The 25,872-nt window shown below is 41.5% G+C and overlaps 2 protein-coding genes across 5 annotated transcripts in view; both read left to right on the top strand.

The window, feature by feature from the left end:
• The window catches only part of LOC127420474 (calcium/calmodulin-dependent protein kinase type IV-like), a 72,870-nt gene extending 51,454 nt beyond the window's left edge, over nt 1-21,416 (top strand). The window contains exons 4-11 of the mRNA XM_051662796.1: nt 2,834-2,908; nt 11,658-11,796; nt 13,259-13,379; nt 13,477-13,552; nt 15,106-15,242; nt 15,349-15,427; nt 16,726-16,813; nt 18,630-21,416. Of these exons, the coding sequence (XP_051518756.1) occupies nt 2,834-2,908; nt 11,658-11,796; nt 13,259-13,379; nt 13,477-13,552; nt 15,106-15,242; nt 15,349-15,427; nt 16,726-16,813; nt 18,630-20,006 (2,092 nt within the window). The 3' untranslated portion in view covers nt 20,007-21,416. The remainder of the gene's footprint in view (nt 1-2,833; nt 2,909-11,657; nt 11,797-13,258; nt 13,380-13,476; nt 13,553-15,105; nt 15,243-15,348; nt 15,428-16,725; nt 16,814-18,629) is intronic.
• A 689-nt stretch (nt 21,417-22,105) lies between these two features.
• uba1 (ubiquitin-like modifier activating enzyme 1) overlaps nt 22,106-25,872 on the top strand; it is a 62,868-nt gene continuing 59,101 nt past the window's right edge. For 2 of the 4 annotated variants that reach the window (XM_051661405.1, XM_051661402.1), the window contains exon 1: nt 24,903-25,160. The gene's annotated coding sequence lies outside the window, so the exon portion shown is untranslated. Of the gene's footprint in view, nt 22,325-24,902; nt 25,161-25,872 lie in introns of those variants that run through there. The other 2 variants (XM_051661404.1, XM_051661403.1) reach the window with 2 other exon arrangements.

The raw sequence follows: 25,872 nt of genomic DNA, 5'->3' as shown, positions 1-25,872 counted from the left end.
ACACACTTCCCCGTCCTCTGTGAAAATTTTTGATTTTTATGTTTGGGTTCTCAGAGACCCCAAATATAAAAACAGTAAAGTCTGAAATCTGAACAGAGCATGAGTGTTAAAGGGCAAGCTCACCAAAAATGAAAATACTGTCATTATTTACTGCAGGGGCACCTACAGGATTTCATTTGAGGGTATGCGAAGGAATCTGACTAAAGTATAGCTGCACTTATTTGTAGCGGGGTCCAAAACCAAAACGTTCAATTTGGTGACTTTAAGAGAAGCATTTATTCATTTTCACGAGTATGTGTAGCACTGGCTAAAGCTTAAAAAACAACCTTTCAGAACAAACACGTTCTCGCGTTACAAAAGCAAGATGCAGAGCAACGACAAGAGCAGAACACAGGTGTCTCGAGATGCGTTTTTAACAGTTGAAGTTATTTTTAACTTGACACGGCATCTAAACATGCAGCGCTCCTGTGAGAGATGATAAAAACATAGTAAAAGTGACGTAGTGGTAAAAGAACATCCATATAGCAAATATTTATGGAAAATGATTGAACATAGTAAAAATTACGTAGTGGTAAAAACATCCATATAGCGAATATTTATGGAAAATTATTGAAAAACAGCATGAGCGAACGCAAAAACATGTTTGGTGTGAACAGGCCCTTGTTCTCAAGACATAGCACTAGCTTAAGTTTCTCAAAGTTACATCTCAAAAAGGCAGCATTTGGTTTCAGTTGATTGTAGATAAATATCCACTTTATCCCATGCTGTTTGTTCTGTGTTTGTAAATATGGCAACTGTTTTACTGTGTGAGAAACCGCTCCAAATGATTCCGTGAGAGAGTGGTCCCAATGAATTGTACTGAATCACAAACATTTCAGGCTGTTTTACAAGCCTGAATTATGCATTGCTTTTTCTTTTAGACAACAGGCACAGTTCGTCTATACAAGCAGGTAGGGCAGAGTGCCACCTAAATATTTATCCACTTGAAAACATAGATCCATATTATAAACTGCCAATAATGTAATTTGTTTGCCCATGAAAATGGGTTCAATATGCTAACATATGTATTTAAAAGCAGGCCTTGGATAAATTTTTGTTCTATTTTTAAATTGTAATATAGCTGTAAGCTTCGTTGCACAGTGTTTGATATAGACATACATGCATGTGGGGCAGAGAGTCTGCTGCCCTCCTGAACTCTACAGCACCCCTCAGTTTTTCCAAAGGAAATCTGTGGTCCTCATTGAGACCCATGGACCCTTTTCACATATCTGGTTTGGAGAGCAAAAGTAGACACATAGCAGTGTAAACTTGAATGGTGGTGAATGGGAGACCACAGCAAATACAATTTTTGCGTAACCGTTTGCTCCAACAGCAAATAAAAAATCAATGATTACGCTTTCACAGTTTTGCAAAAGAAGATAAAAATATAGAGCGTGGGATAACAGCAGTAAGAAGAGAATAAATAGGCCAAATTTTCTGTTACTCCCTCAGCAGTGTTAGAAGTCTCATTGCAGCTGTGGTAACTTGTTTTTTTGTTAGTTTTTTTACTAATTCCAGGTACAAATTACAATGTTATAAATTTACACTAAAATTGGAAAAATAAAAAAGTTTGCTACATTTATGTTGTTAAAGAAGGCAGAAATGCTTCATAACAGGTCTGTGAAAATGGTCCATTGGGGCAGAAATGAATCTGCCCATAAACGTAGTGCCAAACCAAAGGTAGTATTAGTGCGTGCCTGCAGTGTGACAGATTGCGAATATGGTGAGCACTAACGATAAATGTGTGTGTAACAGTGTGTCGTTTCTACTGCAAATTCAAGACAAATATACCATCAAACAACTTGGTCCTGACAAGCCAGACATAAAAATAATTTGGCAATCAATAGATAATTGTATGTCAAAAAGCACTGGCTCTTGAAACTTTCTGTTTTAAATTTACTGTGATTTAAAACATTATTATCTTTATAAAACATTTAGTTTTTTAATAATGTGGAAACGTGTAAATGTATGATAGTTTAATAGAGTGTAGATAGTTCTCTTTCTCTACCTTTCCTCCCTGGGGTTTTTCAACAACACTTAACATTATAAAAAAACTTTTGATTTAGATTTTGATATTCAACAAGTCAACAGTTTAAGATAAAGCATTCTTATTTAGAATATTAGAATCAACATTATGTTCTAAGAGTGCCGCCTTGTGGTGGAATAAGGACACCACATATTGTGTCAGCATGTTTGTGCTTGAATAATGAGTTGAAGGATTTGAATAATACAAAAAAAGAAGAAAAAAAAATCTACACCACCTATATCTGTGGTCACTGGGCGCTACTGTAAACAGTCAGTACGCACAGTGCATACGGCCGTACAGCTGCAGGCGCCACTGATTTACTCATGTTGATGCAAACTCGTATGACTTTCTTTCTTCTGTGGAACACAAAAGGAGAAGGACAGAATGTTAGCCTCAGTCACTATTAACCTTCATTGGATCTTTTTCCATTCAATGAAAGTGACTAGTGACTGAGGCTAACATTCTGTCCTTTTGTGTTCTACTGAGGGGGAAAAAAGTTATATAGGTTTGGAACACAATGAGGCTAAGTAAATGATGACATGATGACATTTGTCATCATTTTAGGCGTGAACTACCTCTTCAGCAGAATATGAGGCTTAAAATTGGTGGAGAAGATAGAGAGAGAACGAGAGAAATAGGGAGAGACACTGTATGTATCTCCCTTATCATGATCTGTTCTGTCCTTTCTCACTCTTTTTGAAGCACTGTTCTTTATTTATGTGAGATGAAGCAACTATTCAACTCTCTGCTGTGATGTGTTCTTTCCAGGGTCAAACACTCAAACATCCTACAGCTGATTGATGCATTCGAGACCAGGAAAGAGTTCTTCATCATACAAGAGCTGTAAGCCTGACCTTTGTTTGCCTTGATCAGTCATGTTTCCTTCAGTGTCATTCAGTAGGCCAAGGACACGTCTCTACTCTCTGCATCACTCTAGAAAATGCACTTCTTCTGTTACCGGTCCTCATGCAAATAGCCACATTTAGCCAGAGCTACATTAGGAATCAATTAAAATGTCCTGGTTACTTGCGTAACCTCCGTTCCCTGATGGAGGGAATGAGACGTTGTGTCGATGTAGTGACACTAGGGGTCACTCTTGGGAGCCCGAAACACCTCTGGACTTTGAAAAAAGGCCAATGAAAATTGGCAAGTGGTATTTGCATACCACTCCCACGAACATACGGGTATAAAAGGAGCTAGTATGCAACCACTCATTCAGGTTTTGCGCTGAGGAGCCGAGACAAGGTCCCGGACATTTCAGCGGGTAGTCCAGCGTTGTGGCAGGAGGGACACAACGTCTCGTTCCCTCCATCAGGGAACGGAGGTTACGCAAGTAACCAGGACGTTCCCTATCTGTCACTCACTCGTCGTTGTGTCGATGTAGTGACACTAGGGGTCCCTATACGAAACGACACAACTGGCTGAACTGTGTTACATGAACTGGCGGTGTGTGACGGGCAGACCACTGTGTGCCTCGTAGCCAGCGCACTAGGCCGGCAAGTCGACTGCCCAAAAGATAGAGACAGGCTAGCCCAGTCGTGGCCTCTTATCCTCTCTTTTTTTTTCTCTCCCCAAAAAAAGAGTGAACTTTGTTGACCGACTGGGGCCACCAGGTCTACGTCGGGGGGGTGTCACTCCCAAGGGGAAGACACCGCGGAAACCACACCCCACCCAGAGAGGGGGTGGGGGGGGGGGGGTATTTTGAGTGGAAATACGTCACATGGTCTTGCCGAGCTTTGTCGGAAGTATGTCATGTGGAGAAATCCCATGGTTGGTCCTACCTACGGGGGAGGAGTTTCTACAAACATGGTGACTGGGGCAGAGGGGCCTCTGCCCAAGGAAGATGCAGTTTACCAACAGGGAAACTAATTAGCGGAAGATATACGTCGCATGGTGTTACCTATGGGGAACCAACACATGCAGAGCACCTACCCCAGTACAGGGCTTAGTTAGCACATGTACTGAGCTGGCAGCGAGTTTCTCCGCAAACTCATCTGCCACAGGGTTTGGAGGAAGTCATCCAGGGAACACAGTTTGTGAACACTACTGGGAGTCAACAGCGCACGTCTTCAGCTCAGGGGAGGTGAAAGGCGCTATGCGCAAGCGATACACCCGGCCAGCTGTCCCGGACTTACCTGCTTGTGCCTGCCACTACACGGGACAAAACTGGTTCCACCCAGAGATTGTAGAACCTCGCAAAGGTGTTGGGTGTTGCCCAGCCTGCTGTTCTGCAAATGTCTGTTAGAGAGGCACCACTGGTCAAGTCCCAGGAGGCCGCCACACTCCTGGTAGAATGGGCTCGTAGCCCTGCCAGGGGCGGCACGTCCTGAGCGTGATATGCCATTGCTATGGCGTCAATGACCCAGTGGGTGATCCTCTGCTTGGAGACAGCGCTTCCTTTCCGCTGTCCATCAAAGCAGACAAAGAGCTGCTCAGAAACTCTAAAGCTCTGCGTGCGATCCAAATAGATGCGTAAAGCGCACATCGGACACAGCAACATCAGGGCTGGGTCTACCTCCTCCTGGGGCAGCGCTTGCAGGTTCACCACCTGATCCCTAAAAGGGGTGGTGGGAACCTTGGGCACATAGCCTGGTTGGGGTCTCAGGATCACGTGAGAGTAGCCCGGACCAAACTCCAGGCACGTTTCGCTGACAGAGAACGCTTGCAGGTCTCCTACCCTCTTGATGGAAGTGAGCGCAGTCAAGAGGGCAGTCTTTAAAGAGCTCAGCTGACTGCAGGAGCTCAAAGGGGGCTCCCCGTAGATCCTGAAGAACTACAGAGAGGTCCCATGAGGGAATGAGGCACGGTCTGAAGGGATTCAACCTCCTGGCGCCTCTCAGGAACCTGATGATCAGGTCGTGCTTCCCTAAGGACTTACTGTCCACTGCGTCGTGGTGTGCCACTATAGCAGCTACATACACCTTCAAGGTGGAGGGGGACAGCCGCCCTTCCAACCTCTCCTGCAGGAAGGAAAGCACCGATCCGACTGCACATCTCTGGGGGTCTTCGCGTCGGGAAGAACACCATTTAGCGAACAGATGCCACTTCAAGGCATACAGGCGCCTCATAGAGGGGGCCCTAGCCTGAGTGATCATGTCTACCACCGCGGGTGGTAGGCCACTTAAGTCTTCCGCGTCCCGTCCAGGGGCCAGACATGGAGATTCCAGAGGTCTGGTCGTGGGTGCCAGATGGTGCCCCATCCCTGAGAAAGAAGGTCCTTCCTCAGGGGAATTCGCCGGGGGGGCTGTCGCGAGGAGCGTGAGTTCCAAGAACCATGTCTGGGTGGCCAATAGGGTGCTACCAGGATGATCTGCTCCTCATCCTCCCTGACCTTGCACAGGGTTTGTGCAAATAGGCTCACTGGGGGAAACGCATATTTGCGTAGTCCAGGGGGCCAGCTGTGTGCCAGCGTGTCTATACCGAGAGGTGCCTCGGTCAGGGCGTACCAGAGCGGGCAGTGGGATGATTCTCGGGAAGCGAACAGGTCTACCTGTGCCTGCCCGAATCGACTCCAAATCAGCTGGACCACCTGAGGGTGGAGTCTCCACTCTCCCCTGAGGGTAACCTGTCGTGACAGCACGTCCGCTTCAGTGTTGAGGTCGCCCGGGATGTGAGTGGCTCACAGCGACTTGAGGTGCTGCTGACTCCAGAGGAGGAGACGGCGGGCGAGTTGTGACATACAACAGGAGCGTAAACTGCCTTGACGGTTAATGTATGCCACCATTGCCATGTTGTCTGTCTGAACTAACACATCCTTGCCCTGGATCAATGGCCGAAACCTCCGCATCTCGGGACTCGAGTCTGGAGCCAGTGCTGAAGTGGTCTCATATGCATCAGCCCGAGTAGAGTGGCCACCACTGAGGATGCCATATGCCCCAGGAGCCTCTGAAACAGTTTCAGTGGAACCGCTGTCTTCTGTCTGAACGCCTTCAAACAGGTCAGCACCGACTGTGTGCGCTCGTTCATGAGGTGCACCGTCATCGAGACTGAGTCTAACTCCAAGCCAAGAAAAGAGATGCTCTGAACCTCCAAGAGGTTGGCCACAACCCACCACCTTTCTTCGGTACAATGAAGTAGGGGCTGTAAAACCCTTCCTTCATGTCCGGAGGGACAGGCTCTATTGCACCCTTCTGTAGGAGGGTAGCGATTTCCGTGCGCAAGGTGGCGGCGTTCTCGCCCTTCACCGAGGTGAAGTGGATGCCGCTGAACCTGGGCAGACGCCTGGCGAACTGAATCACACAGCCGAGTCGGACGTTCCGGAACAGCCATCGCAACAGGTTGGAAAGCGCAAGCCACTCATCCAAGCTCTGGGCGAGGGGGACCAACGGGACAATCTCGTCGGACGTACGGCTGGGTGGGTTCTCACGGCGGGGCAGAGCCTGAGGTGCCACGTCGTGCTGTGGCCATGCTGAGTTCAGGGACATCGAAGCACTTACCTGGCTCCTTCTGACCACCCCCGGAACAGCCTGGGACAGGGGAGGAAGAGGCTTGTCCTCGTGACCCGTGGAGACTGTCATATCGGGGGCGGATTTGTGCCACAGCTGGGCGTGCAGGGGCAGGGAGACCGCCGCTGGAGTGCCAAACCTGGCGAGATGGAATGGTGGACAGTGGTCATGATGACGGCCGTACGCACTGGGTATGTGACCCAGGGAACAAGGAAACTGCTCTTTTGCTGAAACCCCTCTTTTGCTGAAACCGCTCTTTTGCCACTTGGGCATGCGGCGAAATTAAATGAAAAGGTAACAAAAGATTCTCCTCCTGGCCCTCCACCGGGGGATAGAGTGGTCTGCTTACCAGTTCCAGAGCAGTGGGTTTCCTCGTCCCTGGGTCGCCCATCTCAGGGGCGCTTTGAAGCCTTTCTTGGGTTCTTGGCGGCTGGCCGTGAGATGTGTGGTGTCTGCTTCCTGCGGTGGGCTCTTCGCTGGGGCCAGGCTGTGGGGGTGGGCTGCGGCGGAGCCAGTGCAGTCACCGCAGGAGGACGCCCTTGGCGACAAGCAGACAGGGTGCAGGATCTTGAGCCGTGCTGGGGCAGGATGTGCCGGATAGCTTCCGTCTGCTGCTTCACCGCCGAGAACTGCTGGACAAAGTCCTCGACGGTGACGCCGAACAGGCCAACCCGGGACATGGGGGCGCCAAGGAACCGTGCCTTGTTGGCCTCTCCCATCTCAACCAGGTTGAGCCAAAGGTGGCGCTCCTGGACCACCAAGGTGGACATCGCCCACCTGAGAGACCGCGCCGTGACCTTCGTCACTGAGCGCAGCTCCTGCATCAATCCCGGGGCGGAACTACCCTCGTGCAGTTCCTTTAGCACCTTGGCTTGGTGGACTTGCAGGAGAGCCATGGCGTGCAGGGCTGAGGCGGCTTATCCAGCGGCACCGTAGGTCTTGGCCGTCAGGGACGACGTAAACCTACAGGCCTTGGACGGGTGCTTTGGGCGCCTGTGCCAGGTGGTGGCGCTCTGCGGGCATAGGTGCACTGCGAGCGCCTTATCCACTGGGGGGATCGACGAATAGCCCTTGGCCGCCCCAACATCGAGGGTAGTGAGGGCAGGGGAGCTGAAAGATTGGGACCAGGCAGTAAAAGGTGCCTCCCACGAACTTGTCAGCTCCTCGTGCACTTCCAGGAAGAAAGGAACTGGGGTGGGGCGTGGCTGTTAGCGGCTGCCTGGGAAAGCATGTCCGTCATCTTCACGTCAGCCTGTGACTGGGCGACTGTACCCGAGGGGGGAGCCCAACTGAGGCTTCCATGTCTGACTGGACGAGCCCGCTCTCCAATGCTGCGCTTGAGAGATCATCACCTTCGTGGGCTCCAAAGAAGAGGTCGAACTCGCCGTGAGACGAGTCGGCAGACTCATCTGGAAGCCCGATCAGGGTAGACGAGCGTGTTGGGGAATGGGAGGTCCGTGGGGGGATACCCGGCGGAGGTGGTCCCATTGGGGTCCCCAAATCGCCCCCAGTGCTAGCCGCGCTGGCCTCATACCCGTAGGTAGAAGGACCGGGGCGGGGAGCCGCTGGGGTGGCTTGCTTTCATTCGAAAGCAAGCCGCAACCGCATCGTTGCCATGGACATGTTCTCGCAATGAGTACATGACCTATCCACGAACGCTGTCTCCGTGTGGGCAGCGCCCAGACAAGAAAGACAGCGATTGTGACCATCAGAAGGCGAGAGATAACAACCGCAACCAGGAATAACACACAAACCAAAGGGCATCTTTAAAAAGATGTTCCATGTGTGCCGCTCTTTTAGAGAAATATACTCTTTTTAAGAATATACTCTTTTATTTCTGCCGAAGCACCCAGGGGCGATCTCTGCAGTGCACCAGTGCAGAGGGGGGAGAAGCTGCTGAAATGCGGCGTCAGATCCAACAGAGGTGAATGAACAGCCGTGGGAATTCAGCTCAGTGAGCATCGACCGTTCGGCTCCGAAGAAAAAATCGGAATGAGTGGTTGCATACCAGCTCCTTTTATACCCGCATGTTCTGGGGAGTGGTATGCCAATTTTCATTGGCCTTTTTTCAAAGACCAGAGGTGTTTCGGTTCCCAAGAGTGACCCCTAGTGTCACTACATCGACACAACGTCGAGTGAGTGACAGATAGGGAACTCTGTCATCTGCTTTTGCGTGAATGACATTGACATGCTATTAGAGCAGTTAAGTTACAGTAACGAGTGACTGAGAGTTTAAATAAAGAACATAGATTTTCTGCACATGCAGTTATTAACTTTTTGTTTTTTGGGTAAAAATATAAAAAAGAACAGAAATATCTTATAGAACTGTCTGCAGTGGCGGTTGGAGTGGATCTTGGGGGGGGGGGGAGTATGCAAGATGCCGCCCCGGGCAGCTGCCCATGTTGCCCATGCCTAAATCCGCCACTGACTGTCTGTGTCATTTTGTCATGTAGAACAGGAATTCTTGACCAATGACAAAAGTGAAATTGTTTAACAACACTATTTTAAATGGTTTGGACAGGACATATTTTAGGGCTTGTCTTTTTTTTAAGAAAGGTTATATTGGAGGAGAGACTTTCTCATTCTAGAGAGCATTTGATTAGACAAAAATGGGTGCCAATCCATTAACATTATAATACCCACTGTTTCAAAAGTATAGCCACAAGATGTAAACAATATGTATGTTAACATGATTTTAGTGTGATAAAATCACTTTCTTACCTTTACTGTGTAAAGTTATAGCCAATTTTACAACTTTGTTGCCATTTTGATGTAATGTCAACAAACCCTAAAACCCTAAAATGACTGTCAAAATGATGATTTAAAAACTTTATATCTCAAATAATACGTGAGTTTTAACAGAATAATGCATGTGATTTTATAAAATTATATGTTTCATTTTTCTTCCTTTAAACCCTGCAAAAACAAGAAGGGATGAGTTGAAATTCATTTTTGTGGTAATCAACATTGTGCCACAAATGCTGTCGATTGAGCTTAACTTTTATTAAACCCGAAATATTCCTTTAAAGCCACAAAATTACAGTTTTGATTTCATGGGGTCTTTTATGGCTTATTTTTGTGTGATATCGTATGCTGTTTATTAAAACTTGTAATTATGGGAACTGATCTAATATTAGGCGCCAAACAAATCAAGCATGCTTTACATGAAACGAAAATTTAATTGTATTCACTTTGGAACACATAGGCATTTTTTTTTAAATAAATAAATAAAATAAAAAAACGACAGCTTGAGAGCATTTTTTTCCCCCAGTTCTGTTAGCTGTATTAGCACAAGTGGGTTTGCGCTTCATGGAGATACAGTGGGGGAAATAAGAATTGAACGCATCAACGTTATATTTTTAATGATGCTATTCACATGAAATTTTTACCAGACATCAGCATTAACTCAGGAAATCCGCAAATGTAAAGAATTCACAACATTAAAGTCCATAAATAAAGTTATGTGTAATAAAGTGGAATGACACAGGAAAAAAGTATTGAACACACTAAGAAAAAGCAGTTTTCCAAGGCAAGGTAAGGTAAAGAACCAGCTGAAATCCATAAAGTAATTATGCCTCCTATCTGTGCAAATTAATATCAGCTGGGTTAGTAAATTGATAGTCTATAAAAAGGCTTTTCGTTACCAAGGTGTCACACAAGAAACATCTCATGATTGGTAAAAGCAAAGAGCTCTCCCAAGACCTTCGCAACCTTATTGTTGCAAAACCTATTGATGGAATCAGATACAGACGTATTTCAAAACTTCTGAATCTTCCAGTAAGCACCATTGGGGCCATTATCCGCTTGTGGAAGCAACATTACTCCGTCATCAACCGGCCACGCAGAGGAGCTCCTCGCAAGATATCTGACCAGGGAGTCAGAAGAATAGTCAGAAGAGTAGCCCAAGAGCCAAGGACCACTCGGAAAGAGCTCCAGAAACACTTGGAGGCAGCAGGTACCATCGTCACAGAGAAAACAATAGGCAATGCACTCCACCACCATGGCCTTTATGCACGCTCACCCTGCAAGACTCCATTACTAAAGAAAAGGCATGTCGAAGCTCGTGTAGTCTGTGTAGTCTGGTCAGGCGAGAGCAAAATTGAACTTTTTGGCTGTCATACTACACACCATGTTTGGAGAAGAATGGCACTGCACATCACCCTAAAAACACTATACCAACAGTGAAGTTTAGAGGTGGAATCATCATGGTGTGGGGCTGTTTTTCATCGCATGGTACTGGCAGACTTCATATAATTGAAGGAATGATGAATGGAGCCCTTTACCGGGAGATTCTTGAGAAGAATCTGCTCCCATCCACCAGGATGATGAAGATGAGATGTGGGTGGACCTTCCTGCAGGACAACGATCCAAAGCATAAAGCAAAGGAAACTCTCAATTGGTTTCAGAGAAAACACCTTGATTTTTTAGAATGGCCCAGTCAATCACCTGATTTGAATCCAATTTGACATTTGTGGAAAGAGCTGAAGATCAAGGTTCACAAGAGGGCCCCCTGGAATCTTCAAGATTTAAAGACAATATGTTTAGAAGAATGGGCCAAAATTACACCTGAATACTGTGGCCGATTAATTTCTTCATACAGGAAGCGTCTTGGAGCTGTCATTACAAACAAGGGCTTCTCCACTAAGTATTAAATAAATTTCAGTTGGTGTGTTCAATACTTTTTTCCTGTGTCATTCCACTTTTATTACACATAACTTTATTTATGGATTTAATGTTGTGAATTCTTTACATTTGCGAGTTTCTTGAGTTTTCACTTGAAAATTTCATGTGAATAGCCTCATTAAAAATACATTTACTGAAAAAAATGTTGACGCGTTCAATATTTATTGCCCCCACTGTATTACAGTTTCAGATATTTGAAAAATATTCAGCTCCACTGATGGCTTATTGATTTAATTTAAGATTTACATTTGAATTAACATTTATATTTATCTTTTAAATATTTACTTAACCCTAAATGTCTAAATAATGTGACATTTGAAAAACGCATGCTTTCATTTAGCATTTCAGCTAAATCTGGCAAATTCAGGCAGTTATGTTCATTAAGGTCTTGTATAATAAGAATTCACTTTACAAACAGACATCCGAATCTCTCTTCTTCTTCTTTCAACTTTTGTTTGTCACAGGGCCACAGGTGGAGATGTGTTTGACTGGATATTAGACCAGGGCAACTACACAGAGAGAGATGCCGCCAACGTAATCCGTCAGGTTTTAGAAGCAGTGGCATACCTACACTCACTCAACATAGTCCACAGAAACCTAAAGGTGGGTTTGCAATCTTACTATGAATGAGCTTGTTTTTTAGTGAAACGTATTGTGTGTAATAATGAAAAGATAGATAAAGATTACATTGATTTTTATTCCAGAGCAGAAATTAAATTCAAAATAGTGGCAACATTTATAAACAAATAATTTACTTTCAAAAGTGAAATGAGACACATGCATTAAAAGATGTTAGTGCAAAACATTAACTGGAAATCTACTGTGTCCTTGAATAAAAAATAAATAAAAAAAAGACTCACAGAAAAGGCTTTAATTGTTTTTTATCCAATTACATGTGCATACTGGGGATGCTTTTGTATATGTATGTGCTAATCTGCAGACTATTAAATGATAATCAGTTATATTACTCAAATACCTTGTCCTCTTTAACTCATAAAAATGCACAACTTTAATATTGCAGTTGCTCCCTTTGGGTGCCCTTAATGTGCGAAGCAAATATGAAAGAAATAAACAGTACTGGAATCTTTAGTGGTTCTAATGCTTCATACTAAAATCATTAAGATTATAGGGCAGTATGTCATAAGACAACATGTGTTTGTAGTGCCCTCTAGTGCACATAGATAGAGAGAGCATTATTTATTTAAACTGGACAATGTGCAGGATATTAATATCAGGCTTTCTTTAATACTCTATGCATCTCGGCGGCCTGGGTAGCTCATTGAGTAAAGACACTGACTACCACCCCAGGAGTTGCGAGTTGGAATCCAGGGTGTGCTGAGTGACTCCAGCCAGGTCTCCCAGCAACCAAATTGGCCCGGTTGCTAGGGTGGGTAGAGTCACATTGAGTAACCTCCTTGTGGTCTCTATAATGTGGTTCTTGCTCTCGGTGGGGTACGTGGTGAGTTGTGTGTGGATGCCGCAGAGAATAGCGTGAAGCCTCCACACGCGCTATGTCTCCGCAGTAACGCGCTCAACAAGCCATGTGATAAGATTGATGATTGATGGTCTCAGATGCGGAGGCAACTGAGGTTCGTCCTCCACCACCTGGATTGAGGTGAGTCACTATGCCACCACGAGGACTTAGAGTGCATTGGGAATTGGGCATTACTAATTGGGGAGAAATCTCATTCAGTTTCAACAAACCTTATAAGGTGTACTCATGCAAGCTGATTTAGCTTTAATACACTAATGTATACAAAATTGCACCAAACTAATCTCCTAGACCTAGGGCATCAGCAAGGTGATTTCTATACTTGAAATGTGGAAAAAAAAAACTGAGGCTCATTTATTATATTAGGTGAAGGTGGTGTCTTGTCTGGCCTTCACTGCCAAGCTAAAAAAGTAATATCGACATTATATGGAACAGAGTGACCTCTTATTCAGTCATACTTTGGACTAATGCCATGCAATTCCTCCTATCATTACTTCTATATTAAAGTATTGATTTTGTTTTCATAACCATTGTTTTGTTTTTTTTACCCTGTGCCTCCTTCTGTCATTTCAGCTGGAGAACTTGATGTACTACAGAGAGAGTAACCACAACAAAGTTGTGTTGCGGGATTTCTACCTGTCCAGATTTGAAAATGGTTCAATAACTGAACCTTGTGGAACACCTGAGTACCTTGGTACCTGATGTTTATTCATTAAATGATCTTTACATGTCATTAAACATGAGGATGTTAGGCATTTAAATTTACATCTGTTACTTATCTTCCGTGTCAGCCCCTGAAGTGGTGGCTCGTCATCGGTATGGAAGACCAGTCGATTGTTGGGCTGTGGGAGTCATTATGTACATACTGTAAGTTGGTGTTGAAGACACCATGCTGGAAATCCACTGGTTTGTCAGTGATCCTTTATTTTCTTTATGACTTTGATTCTATAAAACATTATTTTCGAAAGCTTTACTGTATGTTCAATTAACGGGTGTTTTTTCAACTTCGGGCACTTTCAGCTCTGCCAATTTATAGAAAGTACATTTTGTAAATGCATTTTGTAGATGTATTACGGTAGATTTATTTTTTCTGAAAATCATGGAAATTCCCACACAGTGTCATTTTCACCTTCTCAAATTATCTATTGTGTTTAACTGAATTCTGTGGTGGAAATGATGGTGGTGGAAATCACATTTTTAATGTTTTTGAAGTAAAATAGCCAACTCCATTGCCTTGCTTAGGATAATTTAATAGATAGCATTTTATGTATCCTAAATACACATAAAATAATATTTTCACACTTTTGCATAATTTGGTGAAATTACAGCTTGACTGGAAATGACATCCATTTAAATATTGTGCTTACAAGTAATATTTACTGTTCTATTTCTTTGTTTTCTTTAAACATTACTTGTCTAATTTTTCATTTCAAGAATGTTTTTCACTGACACTTTTGTTGGCTTGGTTAACAAGTACGCTAACTTTGGTAACACTTTACAATAGGGTTCCATTTGTTAACATTAGTTAATGCATTAGGTATCATGAACAAACAATTTACAATATATATTTTTACATCATTTATTAATCTTTGTTAATGTTAGTTTAAAAAATTGTATTGTTCATTGTTAGTTCATTGTTTGTTCATTGTGCATTAACTAATGTTAACATACAAATTTTGATTTTATTGCTATATGTTGAAATTAACATTAACTAAGATTAATAAATGCTTAATAAGTACTGTTTATTGTTAGCTTAATGTTAACTAATGTTGTTAATTAATGTTAACAAATGGAACCTTATTGTGAAGTGTTACCTTAACTTTATTATGGGCAACATTTTTATGATGGATTTTCATAGTTTAGTATTGAATATCTGGGTCTCAGACAAGGCTAAACAATCAAATCTATACATAAAAGGCATTTTAAAAGTACCAAAAATAAATGATAGTGTTTTTAGTGTGACCTTGACACAACAACAAGAAAAAAGTTGAAATCTGTTCGTTTTAATCAGCTCATTGCTGAAAAATCAACTTCTGGGACACGAAATTGCCAGAAGTTGAAGAAAATCCTTTTATAAATTTGCCCTCTGATAATTCAACAGCACTTCCTTGATTATACTTAATACACAGGCTACGTGAAGTGTGTAATTTTCTTCAATGTTAAAATACTTTCTCCTATGCTAGCTTATTTAACTATTACTATAGGCAAGCTATTTGTAGGCAACCACTGGCATAAACTGGGGGTGGGATTATATGATTGTCCAAACAATGGAAGATGGGGGGAATGTCAGAGGAAATAGTCATTATTTTAGCAATTCCGTTTGGTAGCGCTGAAATTACACACTTCACCCTTGATCCCTGTGAGGAAATGTTGTGCAAAACAGCAGGACACAATACAAATCATAAAAAACTCATTTTCAGGTTGTCTGGAAACCCTCCCTTCTATGATGAAACAGAGGAGGAAAACACCGACATGCACAACCGGATCATCTTCTGCCGCATTGTTGCTGGAGAATTTGAATTTGATTCGCCATACTGGGATGACATTTCCCCCGCTGGTACTAAGATCAGGATCTGAGAAGTTCCTGATCATAACTAGTAACAATTAAAATGGTTTCCTGAGTTCACTTTTTGGTGCTCTAAACATCTTTACATCTCTCACAGCCAAAGAGTTGGTTTGCAGATTGATGGAGGTTGACCAGATGCTGAGAATTCCTGCACAAGATGCCCTTCTGCATGAATGGTAAGGCCACATATATCTGCAAAAATAATTAAACACAGCCGCTTTTTTTCCAGGCACAGTACATCACCTTAACCCTTAAACGCATACCTCTGGTCTTTAGTGACCCGGGACCTCATTCCACCCCCTGTACCTCATCCATTTTGTGCCCACACCTCTTTAGTATTCCTCAATTTTCTCTTATTAATACACAACCACATAGCCAAAATTGCATTGAAAATAATTTTTATAATGGCTTAGGTACCAAAAGTGTATAGGGTCATTAGAGGCCCTAGTTATGTAATAGTTTTTATATCACACTTCTATAAATTAGATATTTATGATTATTTCATATCTATATACAGCAAGTTTATTATCTCAGGATATCTATTTCTTTGTTTATTACAAGAGAAATGAGTACTATATTCATAAAAATAAATACTATATCACGTAGATTTTCTGTGCAACAATGAATTATCAACGATGGTGAATTATCTGTATCCCTATGCATGAACACATACATATGGTACAGTATATCCATGATATTTCTTACTCAAGGTGGCGCTGTTCTTTCAGTGATTTACTTGATTTACATTTGACATTGTTATTTAATGAAGAAACAACATGGAAGTAAACTATAGCAAATGTAACACATGAACAGTATAATATGACTATTGTTATTTGGGTGTACTACTGAAATTATTTAAGTTGTGCATCTATTTACACTCAATAAGTTTATATGCATCTTATGTGTAACTCAATATGTGTTTGACAGCCAGCTGCGTCTCATGACATTTCAGAGTGAAATGAATCCTGTTTTAGATCTGTTGCATTTTCTCTTTGATATATGAAAAATAAAACATCAAAATATATTTTATTCTATTATTTTCTAATTGCCCTAAAAATACTATGAAAATTTGACACTATCTGGGCATTTTGTAGATCCATTTGTGATAGATATACATGCCGGCTCTCTAAAGACCCAAATGTGTAAGAGTGTTTGGTGAAATTCTCATGCATTTAAGGGTTAAAGGGGCAGTTCACCCCCCCAAAATTTAACATTTTGTCATCAATTTACTCACCCTCATGTTGTTCTAAATCGTTATGCTATGACTTGATTTCTTCTGTGGAACACAAAAGGAGATAGAATGTTAGCCTCAGCCACCATTCACTTGAAGACAGAGACTAACATTCTGCCTAACATCTTGTTTTGTGTTCCTCAGAAGAAATACAGTCATACAGGTTAGGAACAACATGAAGGTGAGTGAATGATTTGAGTGAACTGTCCTTTTAAAGTGTTCCTTTGCTTGTATGCTAAACAGGATTGCTGGAAATGGGGCTTCGGAAAAGAATCTGAAGGAAGGAGTGTGCGCACAATTTGAGAAAAACTTTGCAAAGGCCAAGTGGAGGGTAAGAGGAATCTAATATCACACACTAGTGAAGTGCAGCTTGCCATGTGTCTCTAATAATTGTATTACTCAATTTTCTTGCAAACAGTAACCATTAAGATGGTAATGCAAATAAACCTGTTGTTTAATTGCACTGTGAAGGTTCTGATTGTTATTATATTCATGTTTGCTTTTTCCTTGCATGTGATACCCAGGAATTGAAGGTACTGTTGTCACGGGGCAGCCTAGAGGCAGAGATTCTTTTCTTTGTTTAACAATCTTTGACTTGGGCACTCATATTTCCTTTCACACCATGCCCTGTGTACAACAATACATGGCTTCAGTGTCTCATGGCCTGGCCTGTCTCTTCAAACAATGATCACTCAGGAAATATGTAGTTCAAGTCTGATTGTTGGAAAGACTCTCCCTGTACTTAAGCCTCCCGTGTATTTGCACACAAGTAACTAACAAATTTATCACTGCCCAGCTGGTCCCATGTGCATCCAATCATATGCCGTCTGACTTTTACTCACAGTGTCCTCAATATTCCAGTTCGGCTTCCAGATAGTCCTTCATTCACTCAGACAAATCTCCAGATTGACTTTTCATTGTAGTGTCACATTTATGTGTATGAAAAAGTTGTCCTTGTGTTTGTGTATGTGTCAGCTAGGACAAAAATGGTTCTACGAAAAAGAAAGAGTGAAAGAGACAAAGTGGTTTGTCCTCAGATGACTTAACGTGGCCCTGATTCATTGATTCACGTCATGCTTCTATCAATGACACACACATAGGGCTGGGCAATATGGCTACAAAAATTATATCTCTATATTTTTCTGCCTATTGATGATGTAAAATCTTGATAATTATTTATTTGCTCTGAAATGGCTTAAAAGTGTTGTCCATCATTTCAACCAAACAGCCATTGTAGCCATGTATATTCAAAGTGTTTAATGCATTAAGTAAAAATCTAGTTAAAAATAATGAACACAAAGATTTATATTTTATCAATTGTATGTATATGCACCAATATACAACAATACATTGTAATAAAAAAATTTTTTTTAATTGTGAATGAACAGGGTGTGCAAAAACTACAGCTTCACTCACTTATTTTTGGAACCTATTTGAATATTATTAAAATTGAATTATTATTGTGGTACCCAAACAGGTATTATAATTTAGAATTATTTTAGTATGATAACTTACAGCGGTTACAGTTGATTGGAATTCCTCGAATGAGTGAACATGCAGCACTTTGCTTTCAAAATGCACACAATCCACGCCAAGACCGCTGAAAACAGTGTATCATAAGACCTGCGCTAGCACACAGAAAAGCATGTCACCTATTAACTCTAAAGCGCACACAAACCATGTATTAATTTTAATGAACTCGCTTCCTTTTGCAGTTTATTAATCACATATTGCGATTATGATTTTATTTTGATTCATTGTGCAGCCCTGAAGGATCTTGAAGTTAATCTAATAACACGCTCTTTAGGAAATGTAGTGGCCAAATAAAAATGGCATTAACATCAATGCAATATTCACGATATTGCTTAATATTACATGACCAACAAAATTATCATGATTACAGTATTGTCAATATTCTATATATCGCCCAGCCCTATAAATACAGTATAATGGTGGTATGCTCTTGGGAGTTATTCCGCTCCTTTATGTTTACATTCCATCAAAGAAATAAAGAGGAAAACTAGCTACCACAAATTGTTAGCAATGCATTTCACCTCTATAGCAAAGAAGACATTATGTTACTTTATAATTCATTGGGTACTAATTTTAACTTAACTAAGTTTTTGGTATTTCTCCATTTCATTTAGAAAGCGATTCGTGTCACCACCTTCATGCAGCGTCTCCGAGCATTTGAAGTTGGATCTAATGAGGTGGTAGTAGAAGGCCAAGGTGAAGGGGTCAGGGCAGATGGGTTAAATGGTAAGGGGACACAAAAAGACTCGGCTGGAGTTTCTACTGTGAGCATGTCCCATGTTGCGACAGTTGAAAGCAAGCCTTTGGAGAATCAAGAAGAGGGGAAATCAGGACCCAGAAAAGCAGAGAAGGAGAAAAAAGGAGTTGTGACTGTTTCACCTTTAGAACTCACAGAGCCCCTTGCCCAATCAAACAGCTCTTCGAAACTACAAATGGAGGAGCCTAACAAGAAAGAGGAAAAGAAAGAAACTGCAAAAGGTGAAAAGGAAGACAAACCATTAACAGACACAAACCAGAAACCAACACCCACCCAGGCCATGAAGTCCTCACACAGTCAAGAGAACAATGTCTCCAAAGATCCAGAGGCCACAGCTGTTGGTAATGTTGAGAAGAAATCATCATTTTACCCTGATACTCCAAATCAATGTAAGATGGCTGCCAATCTCTCAATGGATCATGGCTTATGTTCTGATGCCAAAACTGGTTCCTCGTCAGTTGGGAATAAACAACATCTTAAAACAGAGAAGGTTGACACAATGCAGGATGTGGCCACAAGTAGCTGGTGTGAAACACAGCTTCCAGAAGCAGTAGCAGAGGGGCCAGTTGAGGTAGGGGCTAGCGAAGAGGTTATTCCCAAGAGCAGAGAGATGAAGAAAGGAAAATCAGACAAGGGTAGCCAGTCAGTGAAAAACATTCAGTCTACATATCCAGGATTGGGATCTTCAAGTCTTGGCCATGATAAAACAGTATTTGTGCAGGAGCTTGAAGAGATGGTCCATGGTGCAACTGGGTATGGGATCCCATACTGTCCAACCCCTTATTCTGTTAGTGGTGGGGCTATGTATGGAGGTCTAGATCCTGGAGGTGGAGCCAGCGCTGATTGGCAAATGGATTGTGTAATTGAACAAATTGAAAAGCAAATGGCTGCTGTGCTAGAAAAGATTGAAGGAGACATGCCTTCATTGCTGGAGCAGATCAGTGACCGTCCCGAGACCCTGCATAGAGCGAAGAGTGCCAGCTCTTCCCCCTCAACCCGACCTCGCTCGTATCATCATTCAACACCTCCTCCCCTTCCCACCACGCCACGCCCAGCAATGCCTTCTTTGCCACACCTGACCATCCCTCCTCCCTCTTACCCACCACCCTCTCCACCCGGTCCCATCCAGAGTCACAGTCCTCCAACTGCTGATGAGGGTAACAGAGATGGCCAGAGGAATGCAATGCGGTCTGGCCAATCACCAAGGGGAAGTGTGTCAGGAAAAGGGTTGTAAATATATGTTATGGAAAGCGTAAGCTCTAAGTAGGTAAGCCATGTTAAACGATAAAATCTTTGGGTTATGGATAATTAATGAGAGCCTACATTTTCGGGCTGTACAATGATTGTTTGGGCTCCAACACAAATATTGGAATAGCCCAGTTACTGTATTTGACTGATAAGAAGATTTTCATTGTGTAAAGAAGAAAGCCGTTTTAATGTTTGAAAAAGGGGATGTTATTTTATATTATTAGACTGAAACATCTGAAATATTCCACAATTAAAGGGATAGTTCACCCAAAAATAAAAATTTTGTAATCACTTACTCGCTCACTCATGTTGTTCCAAACCATATGACTTTCTTTTTTCTGTGGAAAACAAAAGAAGATGTCATGCAGAATGTTTGGCACTGACAGCCTTAAGCCCAAAGTATTCTTTGGTTTTGACACTAACGTTTAGCGTCTGCGTACAGTCAAACGCTCACCTTTCAAAGTATACTTCATTTGACAATTTGGAACAGATTTGGAACAACATGAGGGTGACTAAATAATGACATGATTTTCATTTTTGAGTGAAATATCCCTTTATGGTGGTATAAATGGTTGTAAATATTTGTGATCAGCACTACAAAATAATGATTGCATAATTGTAATGTTTTACAATGTTTTTTTTTTTTTTTTTTTTTTATGCAAGATTCATAAGTTTATATAACCTGAACAATTTACCTTTAATGAAACCTTTTCCCTTAAAACATGTTAGCATCCTGACCTGTTTTGGGACAACCACAGAACATTTGCTCCTCACCAAGTACTGACTTTAGAGGGTGTTATAATTTGTCACTTCATCCATCTTGGATTTTTGCTCTAAGATAGTGAAGTTGAGGCAGTGCATCTGTGTACTCTCTCATTAATCGTTTACTTTCTGTAATATTTCCAATAAGACTATTTTATTTATCTTTGTTATTGTATATTCTCAAGTTGTACAGATCTTTCTATGAGTCTGCCAAACTTGACTGTCCTTTATTGATTGAAAATGATAATGCTCACAGAGCAAGAATCTTAAGAGACTTTGAAACTACTTTACAAATATATTCTCTTTCCTGGACTTTTTTTTTTTTTTTTGCTGTTGTATGGTTGTGTGTCCATCTGCGTGTTTGTTTGGTTATCATTCTCTTACTCTCTTTTCTCAGTTTCTAATGCATAATAATAATAATATCTTTATGAAAAATACTGTATAATAATTTTGCTAACATATCCTAAAGTAAGCTCTAATGTTTATACAGTATGTATAGTTCTCGCTACTGTTTGTGAAATGTAACTGTGGCTTCCACCTCCCCAAATATGATAGTTTTTGTTATGTGTATATTCTTCCAAGCTATTTTTTGCACTCTATATGTTAAAATTTCAATAAAATTCAGATAAAACTCTGTTGTTTTATAGACTGTCCTTCTAGCTTTTTTTGACTAATCTCTGAATCTATATAAAATTAATGTTGAGAGTACATAACTCTGTAACATGAACAACCTTAAAGTAAATATTAAAACCCCAGAATTACCTTTCATCAAGTAATTAAAATGGCTTAAAACATCGTGCAGAGCTAACACAAACACTTGCCATTTATCACGCTTCCAGCCCTATAAGCTTAGGATCTTCTTTAAAAAAATAAAAAAAAAATAAAAAAATCCACATTTAAGCATGTTCCGCAAGCATATTCCGGCAGTATACACATCTGAGGTGTTTTAACAAAAGTATTTGGTGATATATACAAATTATAAGTCTACTGTTATCACTTATTTGCAAAGCACTTCTCAACGTTCAAAAACTACTTTTCCCAAAGTGCACAGCGCAGCCCAAGCTTGGGTGAGCCTACTTTGTAACTGGATGGGGATAACAAGGATACAATTATGGTTTTCGGCCAAAATATATGAAAAGTTTTCATAATTACACAAATAAGCTTGTATTAACACTTATTTTAAAAGTTTAACATCTGATAATCAGCCCACTAAATATATCGGATCGTCAAACACAAAAACATTTTTTGCGTTCTATCCCCGTATCTTGAATAATGGAACATTCTCAAACTCTGCACATGTTGGTACTACTCTCATGAACTGAAGAACACTTGCAGAACTGAAAGAGTGCTATTAACGGTACAAGGAATAGCCGGTCAGGCAACCGTCCAGCCTCCCCTCACACTGGAAAGTCACGGAGCTCCCGCCACTTCCAGGGATAAAGTTACAGAAACGGTTTGATTTGACATTTTTGTTGTTTAACTTTTGCCCGCGAGATATTTCTGTATTCAGTACCGTGGAGAGGCCGAGTAATATCGGATGTGGTGAGTTCTGCATACTTATGTGCCTGGCTAATGCTAGCAAGCTAACGTGTCCATAAGAATACTGTTGCAGCTAGCTACAGCCAAGTGTTTACCGCTGGAGTCAGCTCGCCAGACGCAACAATTTGACTAAATTTGACTGGCCACTTTAGAAAGAGCCAGCTAACGGCATGCACGAGACAATGCGCGCGATGCGTGCATTACGAGCCAGGTCTAAAAGAAAAGCAGCCTATTCTTGCCAAAAAGCTGGCGCGTTCTGCCGTCATATGGTTTAGGTCACTCTTCACAATTCCTCTATGGATTGAAAGAAGGCTGTGCTAAGCTAACAAGCTTCGTTTTCGCAGGCTAACGTTATCAGTGGCGCCTTGCAAAACGTCTACGGCATGTTGTGACCTCGCATCGTTTCCCAGATCGCTAGCTTTGATAGATAGCAAGATAATCTGACACTTAACAGGCAGGCTGGTCACTCATTTTCGTAACTGTTTGGAGAGGCAATCTCTTAAATAATAAAAGCTTTACACAAAATGGACTTAATATTGATCAACTTGCCGGGATGTGGGGTAGTAGTCAGTCACTCCTTTGCTTGAAAGGCTAGACCACTGATCATTAATCCTCAACCAGTTTATGTAGCTTTGTGCATTGATAGCTTGTGTTGTAAGACGATTTGCTTTACAGTGAAAAGCAAAATAGATTGGATCATCTCAAAGATGGTGTTTTACAGTGAGCTAACTGGCTCACACCGACTGAGGGTTTTTTTTACTATCAAGTGCAGGTGCCTGGGCGGAAGAAAGATGCGATGCGTTGGTGGTTGTTGACATTTTCTGCAGGTACAAACAAGGTACTCGGGCAGGATAAGAGCAAGCACATTTGCCACTATTGTGCACAACTGGCAAGAATAAGCGGCCCACTTGGCCTTTGTCATAAGGTATCACCCCATCCCCCAACGCTTATTTCTCTCATTTACAAGAAAGCCCCTTTAATAACCTCTCATTTTAACGGCCACTGCCTTGAAAAAGCAGTTTTCTGCATTTATTGGTGATCTGGATAGGGACAGGTATGTTGTTCCACAAAAGGCTATATGCTGAAGCAGAGGGGTTATGAAAGCATCATTACAAGTAGGTGGCACATATGATTTTTAAACTTTGCATAAGTGGTTTGGACAATCCATTATTCCTTGATCACCATTTGTTACAGGCTCTCTCTCTCTTTCTCTCCATGCTTCGAAGTAAAGTAAGTGTGGCCTACTTTACAGAGCCAGCTGTCAACAAGCATGTTAGATATATATACATACATACATATAATTAAGGACTCTGTTCAGTGTTTTGTTACCAAACCACACTTTATTTATTATCTATTAATTGTAACAAAAAAAACAAAAATTTTTAAATGACTTTATATTTTGCAGTTGCTACTTAATCATTAAGTAACTGATGAAATTTAAAGGAATATTCCGAGTTCAATACAAGTTAAGATCAATCGACAGCATTTGTGGCATAATATTTATTACTACAAAAACATTATTTTTACTCGTCTGTCCTTTTCTTGTAAAAAAAAAGCACAAATCTGGGTTCCAATAAGGCACTTAAAATGGAAGTGAATGGGGCCAATCGATAAACGTTAAAATACTCACTGTTTCCAAAGTATAGCCACAAGACGTAAACAATCTGCATGTTATCGTGATTTTAGTGTGATAAAATCACTTACTAACATTTTCTGTGTAAAGTAATAGCCATTTTTCAACTTGGTTGCCATGATGATGTAATGTCAACAAACCCTAAAATGAGTGTAAAAATTACAATTTAAACAACTTTTCATCTTAAATAATACATGAGTTTTAAGCTTCATATTTCTGCCTTTAAACCCTCCAAAAATTGGCCACATTCACTTCCATTGTAAGTGCCTCACTGTAACATCGATTTTTTTCTTCTTTTTTTTTTAAAGTATTATTTTTGTGATAATCAACATTACACCACAAATGCTGTCGATTGAGTTTAACTTGTACTGAACCCAGAATATTACTTTTAAAGGCGGCTTCTCACACTTGGTGTATTTTTTAAATGAGTTCAATTTATAAGCAGATTAGTTTCTTTTTAAATGCATAATTGATTCACTGTACTCTTTACATACAGCCTAATTCATTGGGACAAGGCATGTAAATGCTATTTTTAAGATGACAAAAGTCCCACGTGCGCTATGCATCGGTAGCTACATGATAACAATGGTTCACGTGGTTCAGTTCAAAATGCACATCAGAATATCAATTAAAGAACCCTATAGCATGTTCACTACGTACTTAAAGTGGGAGGTATGAAGGTAAAATTGTGCCTAAATGATTTGCATGCACAGAGTAGATTCGTGAAAGCGTAAATCAAATTGCAAGTGTAAAAATAAACTGCATGCACAATATATAAATTGTATTTGAATGCAAATCATTTAGGCACTATTTTACCTTCATAGGGAGAGGTTTTCCGTAATGTCATAGACAGGGCAGCCAATGAGTGACTGAAGAGAATTGCAGCACTCATCGCGAGACCTCCTTTTCCTGTTCCTTTTTATCAGAGCAACTCCGCCCCTGTTCTCCAGCTGCCATTTTGGTTTTGTTCCGTTCGCTGAAGTAAAACCAGAAACGCGATACGGACAGCGAGCAGCCTGGACGACACAGTGACTCGGCAGGATAGTAAAGGGGGGCTTACTCACAGCATCTCGGCAAGCGCTGTTCGTGTTGTCGCAGCTCGTTTTCTCCTCGTCATCTAAATCAGTCCGCAATCTGCTCCATCTAAGTTAGTTTCACACGCGGAGCGGTTTGCTGACACTGAGAGTGGACTGTGAAGGATTATTGGTAAGAGCCAAATAATTTCACTCTATGCGCTAACTCAGTGCTAGCAGCTGCCTGCTTAAACAGATGTGTTACAACGCTTATTTCACCGACGATTCTCGCCTAGACTATGAATAATGATACAATGGTTGATCCGTATGGATCAGATCGCTGCATTTGTACAAGCACTTAGTTATTTCATTCACTGGTTAGCACGAAATTAAGCTAGGCCTCAGACCATGCTCCGTAAACTGCCTGAACCAACTATTGCAAAGCATGTAGCAGGCTAGTAAGCTAACAGTGCGTTAGGTGTCCAAGACATCCCCTCGTGTTGCTCGCTTGATCATCCTGTTAACATGAGTCTGGTTAGCGGCACGCGACCTGCTTGGATATTTGCCCTTTAATATTCAGTGTGTTGAACTGCAGTGTTTGATGCCTTGACATACTGCGGAAGTGAATATCTGAAATGAACCGAGCAGGTGTAACTGTATATCCTCCATGAGCTAGTGATTTAATATATTTTCGCTTGTGTCATGCACGGATTTATTCATGTTTCGCTTTTACTTGAGCGATCCGAATAAGAGGGTGGGCACCTCAATCTGTACTTGCTGTAATCTCAGCATACAAGATTTCGTCAGTATATTAACTTAACTTATGCAAACTGTTATTTGTGCGCGATCTTCTGATTTAAATAAATACAACTAATTTTAAATGACCAGTCTTGGTCAGTAATGAA

The sequence above is a fragment of the Myxocyprinus asiaticus genome, chromosome 29 (assembly GCF_019703515.2).
Source record: "Myxocyprinus asiaticus isolate MX2 ecotype Aquarium Trade chromosome 29, UBuf_Myxa_2, whole genome shotgun sequence".
Taxonomy (NCBI): domain Eukaryota; kingdom Metazoa; phylum Chordata; class Actinopteri; order Cypriniformes; family Catostomidae; genus Myxocyprinus; species Myxocyprinus asiaticus.
This window is presented reverse-complemented; position numbering and strand designations above follow the sequence as displayed.